At 46.5% G+C, this 15,054-nt stretch overlaps 4 protein-coding genes across 4 annotated transcripts; 1 reads left to right on the top strand and 3 right to left on the bottom strand.

The window, feature by feature from the left end:
- Positions 1-2,756: 2,756 nt before the first annotated feature.
- On the top strand, positions 2,757-3,722 carry BP5553_09160 (NAD(P)-binding protein; the record flags this gene model as incomplete). Its single annotated transcript, XM_032017783.1, has 1 exon — positions 2,757-3,722. The coding sequence occupies one exon, from the start codon at positions 2,757-2,759 to the stop codon at positions 3,720-3,722; it is 966 nt and encodes a 321-aa protein (XP_031866426.1).
- Positions 3,723-4,076: 354 nt separating this feature from the next.
- Positions 4,077-5,222, bottom strand: BP5553_09159 (Uncharacterized protein; the record flags this gene model as incomplete). The annotated part of the gene is made up of 1 exon (XM_032017782.1): positions 4,077-5,222. The coding sequence occupies one exon, from the start codon at positions 5,220-5,222 to the stop codon at positions 4,077-4,079; it is 1,146 nt and encodes a 381-aa protein (XP_031866425.1).
- Positions 5,223-6,263: 1,041 nt separating this feature from the next.
- On the bottom strand, positions 6,264-7,350 carry BP5553_09158 (uncharacterized protein; the record flags this gene model as incomplete). The annotated part of the gene is made up of 2 exons (XM_032017781.1): positions 6,264-6,881; positions 6,937-7,350. The coding sequence occupies 2 exons, from the start codon at positions 7,348-7,350 to the stop codon at positions 6,264-6,266; spliced, it is 1,032 nt and encodes a 343-aa protein (XP_031866424.1).
- Positions 7,351-9,216: 1,866 nt separating this feature from the next.
- Positions 9,217-12,926, bottom strand: BP5553_09157 (uncharacterized protein; the record flags this gene model as incomplete). Its single annotated transcript, XM_032017780.1, has 4 exons — positions 9,217-9,270; positions 9,445-11,031; positions 11,079-11,840; positions 11,886-12,926. 4 exons carry the CDS (start codon positions 12,924-12,926, stop codon positions 9,217-9,219), a joined length of 3,444 nt encoding a protein of 1,147 aa, XP_031866423.1.
- Positions 12,927-15,054: the final 2,128 nt, after the last annotated feature.

The raw sequence follows: 15,054 nt of genomic DNA, 5'->3' as shown, positions 1-15,054 counted from the left end.
ATTAGAAGAGATCACTGCATTACTTCGCTACGCAAACGAAACAGAACACCTCTGTTAGGATTCCCCGTCGGAAGAATAACAGAACCGTTACATTAGAGTCTGCGCCGCAGCATCTCTGACTTACGTTTTTTGAGTTGATCGCGTTGGAGTTCTAAGCGGTTCAACTTGGCTATAGTTGTAGCTACGACTTCTCGGGTTATTCGTGTCTCGAAGGCAAGACGCTCCTCAGCTCTGTTGAGAACTTCCCATTCATTCTCGGAAAGGCTCACTACATCACATTTGCAACTACGGCGAATATACTCGCTGTATTTCTTTGAACGTTCGTTCAGGACCACGTAGGTCCGGTTATAACGCGCACAATTCGAGCAGCGAGGTATTTCGTTTCCACGGGCTATAATCTGGTCGGCCAGACTATATCGCTCCCTGAGTTTTCTTGAACGTTCAGGTAATATAATGAAGGAAGAAGAAAGCTATACCCGACGTTCGATGTTTTCGATATGACCTTTAAGCTAAGAGACTACGCTAGGCCACATAGGGGATAGTGTTACAAACGCCAACTTTATAGCCTGAAGCTCGGGTAATACGCAGTATCACTACAGAGAACTATGAAGGCATATGACGGGGTCACGTGACAGCAGGTATCACGAGACGAGTGTCACGTGATATGGATCGAAGGGATCGAAGGGATCTTAGGGATAGGATCGCGATCTACTGGATCGGACCTCGACTTTAGATATCCACCCCGATCCAGTAGCAGGAGGATTCTATATAAGTAATATAATTTCCTTACTAGATAGAAGCTTCGTACTCAACTTGATTCTTGAATATCAATTATAACAGTTTACTTTGATTACACTTGACTCCCTCCGTGATTCACTCACCTTGACATCACTTACGGATTATTAAAAGAGATCACTATATTACTTCGCTACGCAAACGAAACAGAACACCTCTGTTAGGATTCCCTGTCGGAAGAATAACAGAACTGTTACACGAAGCTCTTATTTAGTAAAGGAAATTATATTATTTATATAGAACTTTCTTACTTTTAGATCTAAATGAATTTCTAGAATCTTTATAAATCTTTAATAATTCAGCGGATCGCTTAGTAGGCCCTTGATCCAGTTGTCACGTGACTTCGTCACATACTTTTATAGTTCTCTGTAGTAGTAAGTTATACTACTTGAGCTTCAAGCTATAAAGTTAGCGTTTATAACAGTAGTTTTGTGATATTGTAGTAACTACTTGGAAAGTTTATATTTCCTTGATCTGCGGCTATATTATTTCGTTATAGAGGATCTGTAGATTCTGTCTACTAACTAAAAGAATAAAGTTTTCGAGTCTCCGTAGAAGTTGCTAGGTAATCTTGGCTAACTAGCTTTTCGAAGTACTTTTATTAGTTTTCTCAAATAACTAGAGAACAGTTTCTTTGTCTGTAGTTAAGAAGTACTCATGTTAATAAGAGTTTAACAGGAAGCTACTGAGTTCTTTATTCCCTAAATCTTTTCGATTCTTTTACGTAGCGTTAACTAAGCGTTTATACGATGTTTGGAAATCGTTTAGAGCGCGTTTGATATCTGTATTGTGACTGCTTTCGAGCGGTGCTGATACTAGCCGGACATTCTAGCTAGTAATAAAGTAGGCCTTGTTTCTATTGTTACTTCTAAACGTTTGCAGAATGACGGGGAAGCGATATGAGGGTATGAGGGAATCGCTGTGTTTATTGCTACTTTTGATTTTATGACGGGAGTTTAAGTAGATCCGCAGCTCTTTATAGTTGTTTGTGAGGTATAGACATAGGCGACAGCTGTACTTTTGGATCGTCCTGAGGTCTGCAAAGTGGGATATATATGGAGCTGGAACTAGTACTGCAGCTACTTCCTTCAGGTTTGTAATTCCAAGGGTTTCTAGCTTGCCTAGTAACTGCCCTGCAAACGTTTTGCGACTGGCAGTGCTTGTAACATGCTACGTCAGGTGCTGCTTGATATTAGGAAGACTCCCAAGCCTATGCTGGCATGCCTGGCAGATAATGACATGGAAATCCCGGCTGTATACAAGTGGTGGTAGGAGGGCTTCCACTTCTGCGAGGGTGGCGGATGGGAGGGCTTTAGATGGCATCTTGAGAGTAATTTCGAGCTGTTTGTCAATTGTTTTTAGAAGCCTTGAAGAACCTGTTCTAGTCTTATACGGATATCCCCCTAGATCTTCCCTCCGATGTCCTAATTAGAACAGAATATGAGTCTGAATGGGGGTTTTCCTTGTCTATGTCCAACCACCCACTTTCTGGTATTGTACCGGGATAGAAGTAATTGAGATCAAGACGTAATACCCGACACAGATCTGCACAAGTCTCCACAATAGACCGCCTTGGCGCTGTCAGCATCTCCGCTCACGTCGCGTGAGCAGCTTTTGCTTATATAACATCTACTGTGTAACATCGTCCCGAAGCTCAATGTATCCACTTATGCCCGCTCGCGGGGAACGGGTTTGTCATGTAAGTTGACGTTTATCATTATAGCGGACATGCGGCTCTGTAGCTACCGCACCGACGTTGGTGGTCGGTCGTTCAGAATACGCACTCTGCGCTTGATAGAGCGAGTCAGCGTCTAGAGTTGAACCGCTTCCCATTTACTACCGTGTATCTGAGTAGATATAAAAGAGCATTTCTCGTCTTTCATCTCGTTCAGTAAGTGATTATTTACCATCAGATCAAGCACCGCATCCTGTCAATCCTAGATTTTCCCCTTTCTTTATCCATGACTAAACTCATCACCATCATTGGCGCCACGGGCATCCAGGGCGGCTCTGTCGTGGAAACGCTGCTCAAGAATCCAGCATATTCCATACGGGCCATCACGAGGGACCGAAACGGCAAATCCGCCCACGCTCTCGCCGACAGGGGCATCGAGGTAGTCGAAGCAGACCTCAACAACGTGGAGTCGCTGCATGCGGCGTTCGCGAGCAGCCAGGCCATCTTTGCCATGACCAACTTCTTCGACGCCCTACCCAAGCTTGGTGTCGAGAAGTGCATGGAGATTGAAACGCAACAGGGCATCAACCTCGCCAACGCTGCGAGCGCCACCCAGTCCCTCGAGCACTTTGTGTGGTCCACCCTGCCCAATTCGCAGCGAATCAGTGGTGGTAGGGCCGTGGTCCCGTACTGGCACAGTAAAGCCAGGGTCGATGAACACATTAAGTCGATCCCGATGCTGCTCCAGAAGACGACCTTTGTCTGGTTTGGCTGGTATGCCAAAAACATGGAATACCCCTGGTATCAGCCCTCTCCCGTACACCAAGGTGGCCCAGAGAAGCATTACATCCAGCTGCTAGCATCGCCATCTTCAGTGAGAGTCCCGATGGTGGGCGATGAGAGGACCAACATCGGACTCTTCGTCAATTCGATCCTGGAGCAGCCGGAGATGACACTCCCTGGCAAGTATGTCCTCGCTACGGCTGAAGACATGTCCTTTGCGGAGATCGTGTCTGCTTTTGCGGCTGCCAAGGGCTTGGGCGTGGTGCAGCATGTGCGAGTTACTAGAGAGGTCTATATCAAGCTCTGGCCCCTTTGGGCAGACCTGATGGATGACACTCATTTGTACTTTGAGCTCATGGCGGACAAGAGCTTCAGTGGGGAGGAGGCTATCTTGACAGTGAAGGATCTTGGAGTCGAGGGATTAGTCGGAAGCGCAGAGGCATTTAAAGCACTGAAATTGATAGGCTAAGATAGAACGATGAGGAATGCTTTCCTAGACCTTATGTAGAGATATCAACCCACCTTGCCAAAAGGGTTATATGATCAGCCAAAACTTTGTAAACTGTAGCTCCCCGTCCCACAAACCATTTCGTTGCTGATTTTGTCCTCGACCACGGTAATGCACTCCTTCGGCCCAACGAGGATGCCGATTCCAAACGGGTGATTGGCTGTGCAGATGAAGAACCTACACGCGGGCTCAATTGATAGCAGCTACCTGTGGGAGCTACATGGAAATATCAGCAGCCATCAGTACGACAGCTTTTAAGTTGCCTTCAAGCCCACCATGTCGTCTCGAGGACCTCAAAAGATATAAGGAAGACGCTTATAACCCCAAACCACTGTATGCTTCAACCGTCTCCACCCCTTTGCATGCGACCAACATCAATTTCTCAAATGACTCTACCTCCCTCGGGGCACAAAGCCAACGATTGGTGAATTCACTGTACGCCACCGTCTTGTTCGGATTGGCAAGCTGAAGATACCCATCCTGCGAGATCCAAGCGGTCGATTCGGAAGACACGGGTAACATTTGCAAGGTGGGAAACGCCAGGCAGATGCCGCGAGTCAAGATCGAGTAAACACCACAGAGCATAAACGTGATGAGAACCGTCCGGCGAGTACACTCTGCCAGAATCCAGCTATGCCAATCGAGCTTGCCGTCTCGAATATCGGATTGAGCTCGCTGGAGGAGACGCAGAGCCCGCGTCATCAGCAAGCTCTCCTGCAATTCTGCCATAACTCGTTGCTCTACTCCGCCATAGAACAGCCGTATGATATGATACAACACGAGCGCCTGCAGTTTCGCCAAGTTTTGGATCACGTCTTCATCTGGGAGCTGGAGAATCTCGAGTACTTCTGCATCCAAGACCTTGAAAATCATTGACCGATTATCTTTGTTCATCGACCTGCATGCAGCAGCGGAAACAGTAAAGGCTGCTCGCACTGGCCGTGGTAATGCACCAAGATAGAGCTGCTCGTGTAGGAAGATATTGTTCCCTCTTCGGGAAAATTCCTCTGGGCAAGCTTTCAAGTGTGCAATCACCCATTGCCAGGTTTGTGTGTTTCCCATCAAGGGTTGTAAGTCGCCGAGAGGGCCTAGCAGGTTGGGTATCATAATACTCATCACCTCCAGCGAGATCACTTGTGAAGGCGTGGGTTGAGCCAGGTTGAGATCGAGACTCTCGTGACCTAAGCCTAGTTCTTGCTCAAGAAATTGATCAACATCATCGGAGACGTAGCTAGTGAATAAATCAGGGAATGCTCCTTGGTCAGGGGCAGGCTGGTAGACAGCAATACCGTTTCCTACTTCCTGGAAAAATGGCGTTGCATTATCAGCAGATTCAGGTGGTGGAAGTGGATAGTGGCAGAGCTTGTTGAGCCTCTGGCAGGTCATGCAGACGGGAGACGAGCGATCGCACTTTTGACGCCTTTTGAAGCATGCGTCGCACGACCTTCGACGAAGTGACATGTTGTTACTTATTAGTCTGTAGTCATTAGAGAAGCCAGTAGAACGTGGGGTTTCCTTTCCAGGCGACAAGAAAACAGCGAGGTGTTCGGCTTACAAATCTTTGGTACAGCACGGATATTCGGCTTGGAAGCCGCCGCAAGCGTCGGGTAAAGAGAAGTCGATACTACACTACATGTATTTACAGAAGTACAACTTATAAATATAGTAATAACATTAATATGGAAGTTTTAGTAGTTTTATTTTATTTAATTTAATTAAATTAATAGTAATTTATTAAATTAAAAATACTAAAATATTAAAATATTAATATATTAAAATATTCTATATAAGAAAAAGTGATATTATATATTTTTAGGACTATATTAAATATACCGAAGAATATTACAAAATTCAATTTCATATAGTTTGTTTAATTAGAACGTAGTCGGAGAGGAGAGCGCAGCTCTTTAGAGAGTAAGCTGCTCTTTCACCGAAATCCCTCGCACCGGAGCGCGCTTTAGTCAGCGGGTCGCGCACCCAACCAGCGCGTTCCTCTTTCACCGGAAAGCGGGGCGGGCCGGGGGGCGTGCACCCAATCAAGGCGCGCGCGCAGTCCTCTTTCACCGAAAAAGGGGCCCCGCATAAGAGGTAGGAAGGTCCTGGGAAAAGTTCAAATCTAGGCAGCGATCTTGAACTTCACCGGATCTATGCCGATCAGCTCTCTTGATACTTTTCCGCTTCGTCACCACCTCACAAGAGAGGCTGTTGAAGACGAACTTGCAGAGTGTAGCTATAAGTATTACTCCTTAGCTGGAGTCCGGCATCAGCAATATAAAGAGAGAGCTTTTTAAATGAAGGAAGAGAAAACCGTCGAAATTTCTGTCAACAGCAGAATCATAATAAATTGAAAAACTGTTCATAATCGTCGTTAATCTCCAAAAGGTCGGCTTGAATGTCTTTGAGCCAAGGTCCGCCAACTTCCCCCCAAACCACATAGCACTCCACTGCTACTGCCCGTCCTTTCCTTCGCCCTATACCCGCCCGTCAAGATGCGCCCGAATGCTATACCCCTTTGACAGCGAACTCGACCGTTGACGATGTTGGCGAAGAGGAATGGCCGTAGTGTTTGGTTTTATTCTTTGGGTCTTCCTGGCCGGTTTGCAAAGTAATATCCGTAGTCCTAAGGATGCGATTATTATTCAAAGCATGAATATTAATTTCGCGTTCCTCGTTTGCGGAGACGATTCCAGTGTCCTTCGTGTGGCTTCCAACAGCATTGAGCTCTAGATCATATGTACCCTTCTTGCCGATATTGTAAGCTGTGCTCTTTTGCGAGGGACCCAAAAGATCTTTAAGCTGGTTAAGGATATTGAATTCAACCTTGAGCTTCATGCTGTAGGCCATCCCTTTAAAGCTGCACCAGACGCCCCAGTAACCAAGAAACTCCAGAAAAAGGACGATAATATCCATTATGACGATAAAAATGTTAGCGATAATGAGATCTCTCATGACTTTTTTAGCGTTCGTTCTCCAAATCATTTCGTTATTCTTGAGAAGCTTCCGCGTCTCAAATATATATATGGCGGAAATGATACCTTCCTGGATACCGAATACCACCACGCCAACTTTGTCTATAATAGTAAAGGGTTCATATGAAGATACGGATCCAGTTGAAACTCCCTATAGAACTGATTAATAATATGTTAGTAGTAATTAAAGATATTAAGAACCTTACCACAGTCGAGAGAGCAACTTCAGTAAGTGAACAAGCAATAGCATTAAAAATGATCATACCCAAGACCCATCTTAGTACTCGGGGATTGCGAAGTACAAGATGAAGCCGAGACCATAAAACCACAGATTGGGCAGTAACCATAACCGCCCATCCAAGAGCACCACCCGTATTCACAACATACGTATTCCAAGGAGTAAGAATCATAAGAACGATAAAGGTCTGATAGAAAGCGATTCCTAATGTTGCGACGATCAAACTGTAGAAGTAAACACCAGTATAGCGTTTAAACACAATAAAAATACGACCAAAAACCTCAACACTATTATACATAGCAATAGCGGAAAAGCCAATGAAAATAAACACAAGGGCAACAGTGTCCAGGGGACCGAACAGTAGACCTGGCGGAGATGACATGATGAAGGTGGTCTAATCATATAACAAAGTTAGCAGAGGAAGGGCAAATAATTAATATAGGCATAAACTGACCTATAAGCAAAATTGTGTCTTGCAGAACTAAAGGCTCATGTGTTTTTATCCTCTAGAATACTTTTGGTGGGCGACACTGGATAAATATAAAGGTACAGTTGACGTGTTCCCGGGAATGGTTCTCCCCGCGCGCTTTGTGGCGCAACAGAAGCTGAACACCACTACGCCCCCTAAATACTTGTAATCGCTGTGCGAGAGCAACTAGGCCACGACAAGTACGAAAATACGAGATACGAAGAACGACGACTTTAAAACCTGACCATTTGTACGGAGAAGGTCGTGGCAAGAAGTAACTAGGCTGCTAAGTCTTTACGATACAATTACCTAGATAAGTTGAGTAATTTTACATACAATCATTCAAACTGCCTAAGTAATTATATCGCCCAATTACTTAAACTACAGTATCTGAAACATTGTATCCTAAACGCCTAGTAGTCTAATTGGTCGGATTTCAAAACCGCGGTCCTTTGTAGTTAATGGAGGATCGTTTTGCCAGCGGCTTGTAGTGTTTTACAATATCGCGTCACAAAGTCACTTTGGGGTGGGTATCTCTACTGCTTTAGTAACAAACTCGAGTAAAATCGGAACATTATACTCCGTAGGTTCGAACCTGTAGCTAATAAATAGGCACCTTGTATATAGATACGAAGGCCTGTTTTACATGCAACTTAAAATCCCTTCCAGCCGTGCTACTGTATTGAAATAAGCCTCCGCCCGAACCTCCACAGTTTTACCAAATTAAAATAAGCTTCTGCTCGAACTTCACACAGTTTTACTCTATTAAAATAAGCTTCCGCTCGAACCTCCACCTTCGCTCGAACCTCTCCACCTTCGCTCGAACCTCTCCGCCTTCGCTCGAACCTCTCCACCTTCGCTCGAACCTCTCCACCTTCGCTCGAACCTCTCCACCTTCGCTCGAACCTCCACCTACTACTCCGTACGCAAACGCTAGAAGCTCTATACTGCTGCGGCTGTACAGGTACGTTCTGTTGTACCCGCTAGCCTGATCAGGTGGGAGAGGGGGGATTGGCGCCGGCCTCAGGCGAACGGGTATCTCAAGCGAAAGGTTTGAGACGGTTCGTGCGCGACGTGCCCGGCATAAAGCTCAATGACGCGTTGATGGTAATCGTAGCCCGATTAGTACCGCGAAATGATTAGTTACTTATGGCGAGTCGAGATGCTACTGCATCGTATCAAGGTTGATCACGAATGTCCGTCGACCTTCGTCGATAATAGCCACCAGCATTCCTATTTTGGACATTCCTGGTCTTCACCTGGGTGACTAGTCGTCGTTCTTCTCGAAGTGACAGTCGTCGCCCCTGACCGGTCACCTACTTTCGAAAGGTGACCAGTCAGAGGGCGACGACCAGTCATCCACTTTCGAGAGGTGACCGGTCAGAGGGCGACGACCAGTCACCCACTTTCGAGAGGTAACCGGTCAGGGGCGATGACTAGTCTCGAAGTGACTGGTCGTCGCCCTCAGACTGGTCGTTGCCCTCATTTATTTATTTATTAATTCATAGGCTGTCCCAGCCGCCCTTGTGGCGGCTATGCAGCGTACGGCTACAAATACAAGTGCTCCCACTTTCCGTTTCCAGAGAATAAGCCCTTCCTGGACAGAATTGCTTCCCTTTCTATCTCGACGCAGTTACACCTCTACTAATAGCCTTACTAGTTGTTCTGTATCTATGACTTGTCAGGCCTTTCCTGGCCCTCCTTTACTTCTATGTACTAGTTGTCACTCGTCTACGCTACGTATATTTGAGTACTGTGGACGGGACTGCCCGGAATTGCTCAAGGAGCCTTGTCCGGAGGGTCATCTTTGCTGCTTGTACTGCCGTTGTCGAGCTACAGAGAATGCGTTTGATGTCCACACAAAGACGCTTGCCTGCCCACATCTTGTGTCTCTCCTCTACCCAGTCCCTGCATTCCAGGAGGATGTGTCGTACGGTCTGGGATCACCGAGCTGATTGCTCTGTGCGTGCCTATATGTGTGTCGAGTATCGCTTTTCCTGGACGTACTCCAAGTTTGAAGAGCTCTCTGCCATGCTTGGCCGTTTCCCAGGACAACTCCCATTCGTCTCTCATGGTTTGACGGACGGTGGGTTTCGTTGTTGCCGTCAAGATCCGTAAAGAGTCTGGCTCTGGCGGCGGTTCAGCATGTGTTCGAGAATCCGGGTTATAGCCAGCGGCTTCCTTTGCTGCTTGGTCCGCCGCTTCGTTGCCTGGCACTCCGACATGTGCTAGGACCCATCGAAATTCAACCTCCCATCCTAGACTCCGGAGCTCGTTGAGTAATTGTATGGCCTCAATAAGGATGTATTGCCCGGATGGACACTTGGGATTCTGTATTGCTTGAATAGCGGCCTGGTTGTCGGTGAAGATGGCGCATTTGCTAGGGGTGATAACTGTTGCATGTATGTCGAGTGTCATCTGCAGTGCTAATGCTAGTCCTTTTAGCTCTGCTGCGTATACTGTGGAGGCGGTTGCTGTGCCCATGTATTCCGTCCGTCTAGTGCAGATGCGGCTGATCTGTAGCGCCGGTGCTAATGCAGCTGCGCCGACATGACCATTAATCCCGCTTCCATCGGTATAGATACATATCGTTCCTGGCTCTGCGGTATCGTGTTGTTTGATTGCTGCTTCGGCGGATTCGGCAATAAAGACGGACGGTGGAATCCACCATGGCGGCACAACGTGTTGTTGGCGTTTCTCGATTCGGTCGAGTTGCACATTGTACTTGCGTTCCAGGATACTCGAAAATTGATCGAGGGGACTCTGCGCGCTACTTCTCCGGGGGGTCCTCCTCGGAACTCTGTTGTTGTCCGCCGGTGAGGCCATGTCTTTGTGAGAGGGCGTAGACCTGATACGTATTGTGGCTTCCAGGGCTGTTTGCTCGAGTTGCTGTGGTGCTGGGAGCAGATGTGCCTCCACATCGACGGCAGCTCCAGCAGTTGTCCGGAAAGCTCCGGTGATAATCTGTGCTGCCCGTTTCTGTATTTTTGCGATAGCAGCTACTATGGAACTGCCTCTGCCTGCTCGGCCACTCCCAGGGATGTGCCATGCAGAACAGCCATAGAGCATCTGGGGTACAACCATCGCTCTATATACATGCCGGAGGTTGATTGTTCCGGTACCCCACGATGAAGATGCTAGGGCTGACAGGGCGGATAGTCGTCCTGTAGCTTTTGCTTCTACTTTCTCGCGGTGGTAGTCCCAGCGGAGCTTGGTGTCCATTTGAATGCCTAAGTATCGGCATGATGGGGAGGCCTGGATCGTGGCATGTGGTAGGCGGAGAGCGTGCGTGCTATTCGCTTTGGGGTCTCTGGTAAAGTGTACGAGCTCGTACTTCGCCGGCGCAAATTGGGAGCCATGCCGCAATGCCCATTCCTCGGCTTTCCGGTGGATACCCTTGAGGGTCTTGCAATTGTGTTGTGCTGTCGCGCCCACAGCTAGGATAGAGGCGTCATCAATATATCCCACTGCCTCCGTGTCCTGCATCTTGCATATCTCAATGAGGTCCGCGTTGTAGAACAGGTAGAGGATCGGCGAGACAGGCGATCTTTGTGGGATTCCTGTTTGGATAGGTGCAGAGGGTGCCGTGTATTCCTGAAGCTTAAGTGTGGTGGACCGGTCATTCAGAAAGGACTCCGGACGAGTGTCTGGTTGACCCGACGCTTCTGGAGGTTGTGTAATAGCCGTTCCCGAGAGACATTGTCGTATGCTCCCGACACATCAAGTAGAAGTAGCGAAGCCACTTGGCTGTCGGTCCATGCTTTATGTATCCGCTGGGGGAGAAAGTGCATAGCGTGTTCAGTCGATGCGAGTTTCCTCCCCCCGGTGTGACGGCTTGGGAGGAGGTTGTGAACGTCGGCAAGGTAGGCTAGCCGGCTGGCGATTATGGCTTCTAGTACCTTCCCTAGCGTGTTAAGGAGAGCAATTGGCCTATATGACTTGGGTTGCGTATAGTCGTCCTTGCCCTGTTTCCGGAGCACTACTGTGATTGTCTCTTTGAAGTGTGTGGGGCAATAGCCCTGCTGAAGACATGCGTTAAAGAGCTTGCAGAGGCTTGGGAGGAGTATATTGAGCGTCAGTTGTAGGACGCCGTTAGTGATGCCGTCAACGCCTGGGGCTTTGTTCGGAGCTGCCCTGCGTACTGCTTTCTCAATCTCCGGTATAGTGATGTCTGGGCACTCGATTGGTGGAGGGTATTGGTATCCTTCGATGTCGGAGAGATCGGCGTTGAGTGGAGGCGGGAAGAAGGATTGGCGTAGGATCTCTGCCTTCTCGTCTGGCTGGTGGGCGAGCTCTCCGTCTGGTTTTAATAGTGCCGGCGTGCAGGCGGATGATATAGTGTGCCTGTTCTTGGCCCATTTGAAAAGGTTCCAAAGGCCTGGGTTGTGATGCCGATGCATCTTCTATTCTCTGACGATGAGTATTCCGGAGGATGTTTCGGATATGACGACCCTTCCTGTTGCGCGCCTCTCGGTAGGCCTCATAATCATCCTCTTGCCTTGTTCGTTGCCATCTTCGGCGCAGCTGTTGGACCTCTGTGCATATGTCCTTGCACTCTTGATTGAATCCTGAGACAGAGCGCGGTGATGGTTGGACCATGGCGTTGCTACCTCTATACCTGCATTAATGGCCCTGATAATCGAGTCCACGTATTCATCAATGCTCGTCCTGTCCGTTAGCTCTGTGGCATACAGTATTCGAGACAGCTGCTGCTCAACTACCTGCCGGAGACGCGGTATGTCTGTCTTTGTCCACATTCGTTTCCTTGATAGGTCGGCATGTCGCGGGGTCCAGTCAATAGCTACGGCGATTGGCAGATGGTCAGAGTCATGGTCTAGGTTTGTGTCGATTCTGCAGTGGATCAGCCGTGACGCCACATCATCTGAGCCAAAGGTTAAGTCGATTGTTGATTCACCCTCATTCCACCTATGTGTTGCAGTGCCAGGGACTGTGAGTAGCTGTAGTTCGGACACCTCTATAATTGTGAGTAGAGACTGAGCGGCCGAAATCCCGTTATTATTGTACCGATGTGTTGTTGACCAGAGTGGATAGTGTAGGTTGAAATCCCCGAGTACGAGGAGTCTCTCGTGAGAATCTACCTTGGCAATAGCTTCTTCTAGGTCGGAGATAGTTCTAGTTCCGACCTCGTTATAGACATTGAAGACGCAGATCTTGCTGTTTGAGCCTGGGCTGGTCATCTCCAGAGAGGTGATGTCCTTGGAAACGTGTTGCACGTTCCAGGTGCTCGGGTCGATCCGTTTATTGATGTAGAAGCATACTCTAGTTTCGGCGTCGTCACAGTAAGTCAGCTGGTAATGCGTTTTCAAGGGGTGGTAAGTCGTAGCGGTAAACGGGTTTCGCCAGGGTTCTTGAATTGCTAGAATATCGTATTCCAGAACCTTCTCGTCACTGAACAGGCTGGCTAAGACGACATCTCTTGACTTATGAACGTTATACTGCAAGATTCGTAGTTCACGGTGTGCCGTCATAGATTAGGGGTGGCGGTGGCACTATGTATGAGGGACTGGCTCCGAGTTGCCCTAGCACTCAATCGAGAGTTCGAAAGATTCGGTATTGGCTGGGAGGTCTCGCTTTGAGGTTGTCTATAAGTCCAACTAGGGGCACTGGTAGAGCGCTGTCCTCCTAGTTTTCCGATGTTGATCCTGAGGTTTTTGTCGTTGCATTCCGTCTTGATCAGATACTTCCGCAGGTTCGGCGTTGTGGGAAAGTCCTTGCCACAATAAGGGCATATCTTCATGCAGCTAACGATGTTGAGGTTGGCATTTTGAGTCGGCCAGTTGTCATACATATCCTAGTGCTGGGGACATCTGCATCCCTTATAAATCCCTCCTTGAGCTGTACGAGTATCCGTCGCTAAAGACGTTGGTGGAGAGATTGTTGTTCCTGATATGTTGTGCTGCAAGTCGTCGATGTTATTACTTGCCAAGTTCGCTAGCTAGAGGTCTGCATCTATTGAAAACTCTCCTTCTATTCCGTCCGGGAGGTATAGATTTGTTTGAGATGGCTCGCTATCTAGTAGCGCGAATTCGGCGGTCTCTCCGCTCCGCATGTCTTCTTCTGCTTGAGCGCGGGTGGACAATCCCTCGGTTGTTATAGTATGTGGATCGGCTATTAGTTGTTGCGGTGTAGGCTCTTGTTGTGTTGCTGGTGTTGCCCAATTCTCTGCGATTGACTGATCGAACGATGTACGTCTTGCTGTGATCTCTGGGAGTACTTGAGCTTCTTAGGTTGCTTGATATACCGTGTACCTTGCATCTATGCCTTCTGGTACTGTAGAAGCTGTGCCTATCTGTGTCACTGGAGGGCGTGGTCTATCGGCTGCTCCTGCATCAAGTGTAAGAGTGGGAGTGTCCGGAGAAGGGGTTGGGGCTTCTGATATTTGGATCGTTTGACTAGCTCTAAGATTGCGTGTATAGCTTGTCCGAGTGTCGTTGGCCTTAGAAGTGTCGTCTCTCGAGGGAACATGCTAGTAGATGTCCCGGATCTGCTTAGCTTACTCTACTCTTCCTATCTCTTTCTTTCTTGCTAGGCAAGCGTTGCTCTATACTGTGTGGGCACCTCTACAGACTACACATCTGGGAGTGAACCTTTCCACTCCCTAACGTTAGTTTTTGGAGATTACAGTGTAATCTTGATATTTTTGTATATAATAATAAAGTGTAGACTGTGTGCAGAGTACAGTGTAATCCAGTTAACCCCAACTTTACAAATAAAAGAAGTTTTCATCACCTAATTGCCACATGGCCGTAACATGGCCGTACATTGTTAAGCCAGAACTGGCGGCATTTCCACGATTCTATTCTTAGAAACTTCAGCGCCAAATCTGGCTGACATAGTCTGTGCTCATAATTATCCTCTGGGGAATGAGCGACACCGATTTTGCAAGCGACTGTACAGTAGAGTATACAGAGAAAAGAAGTATAAGCTAAAAGTAAAAAGTCGGATATTTGTCACACAGAAGAAGTATTTCCCTAGATAGCCGATTTTATTAGTACTACTTTTCGCTTTAATTTAATCGGAAGATATCGGAAAACAGAATTTTCCAGCTAAGAATAAATAACTATAAATATTTTTAGTTATATATTTGATAATTATAAATTTTATTAGAATTTTATTAAAGTTATTATAATTATATTACTATAAATTAAAGTTTTTGATTATTTAATTAGAAGAAATATTAATTTATATAATAATAATATATATTATAATACTAAAAATAACTTTTTAATATTATAAGAAAATTTAATAATCTATATTTAATTATTTTATAAATTTAAAAAATAGAAAAAATTTAATAATAATATTATAAATTGAAAAATTTATTATAATATTAAAGAAAAACTTTTATAAATTCAAAAGAATAATAAGAATATAATTATAATTTTCGGAATTATATCATAAACTGACAATTAATTTTAACAGTAACAAATAATAAAAGTAAGATTTTATTCGAAATGTAGTAGAAGAAATTAAAAGTAAAGACAGGACTAATACTCTGCTGGCGCGTGCACTCACCAGCAAAGCATACAACAACAATTTACCACCTCGCACTATACCGACTCCTCCAAGCAATCTATAGCACAACACTATCGACCT

Source organism: Venustampulla echinocandica (genome assembly GCF_003357145.1).
Source record: "Venustampulla echinocandica strain BP 5553 chromosome Unknown scaffold_9, whole genome shotgun sequence".
Classification (NCBI taxonomy): domain Eukaryota; kingdom Fungi; phylum Ascomycota; class Leotiomycetes; order Helotiales; family Pleuroascaceae; genus Venustampulla; species Venustampulla echinocandica.
Note: the sequence above shows the minus strand (reverse complement) of the source record. Positions and strands in the feature narration are given on the sequence as shown.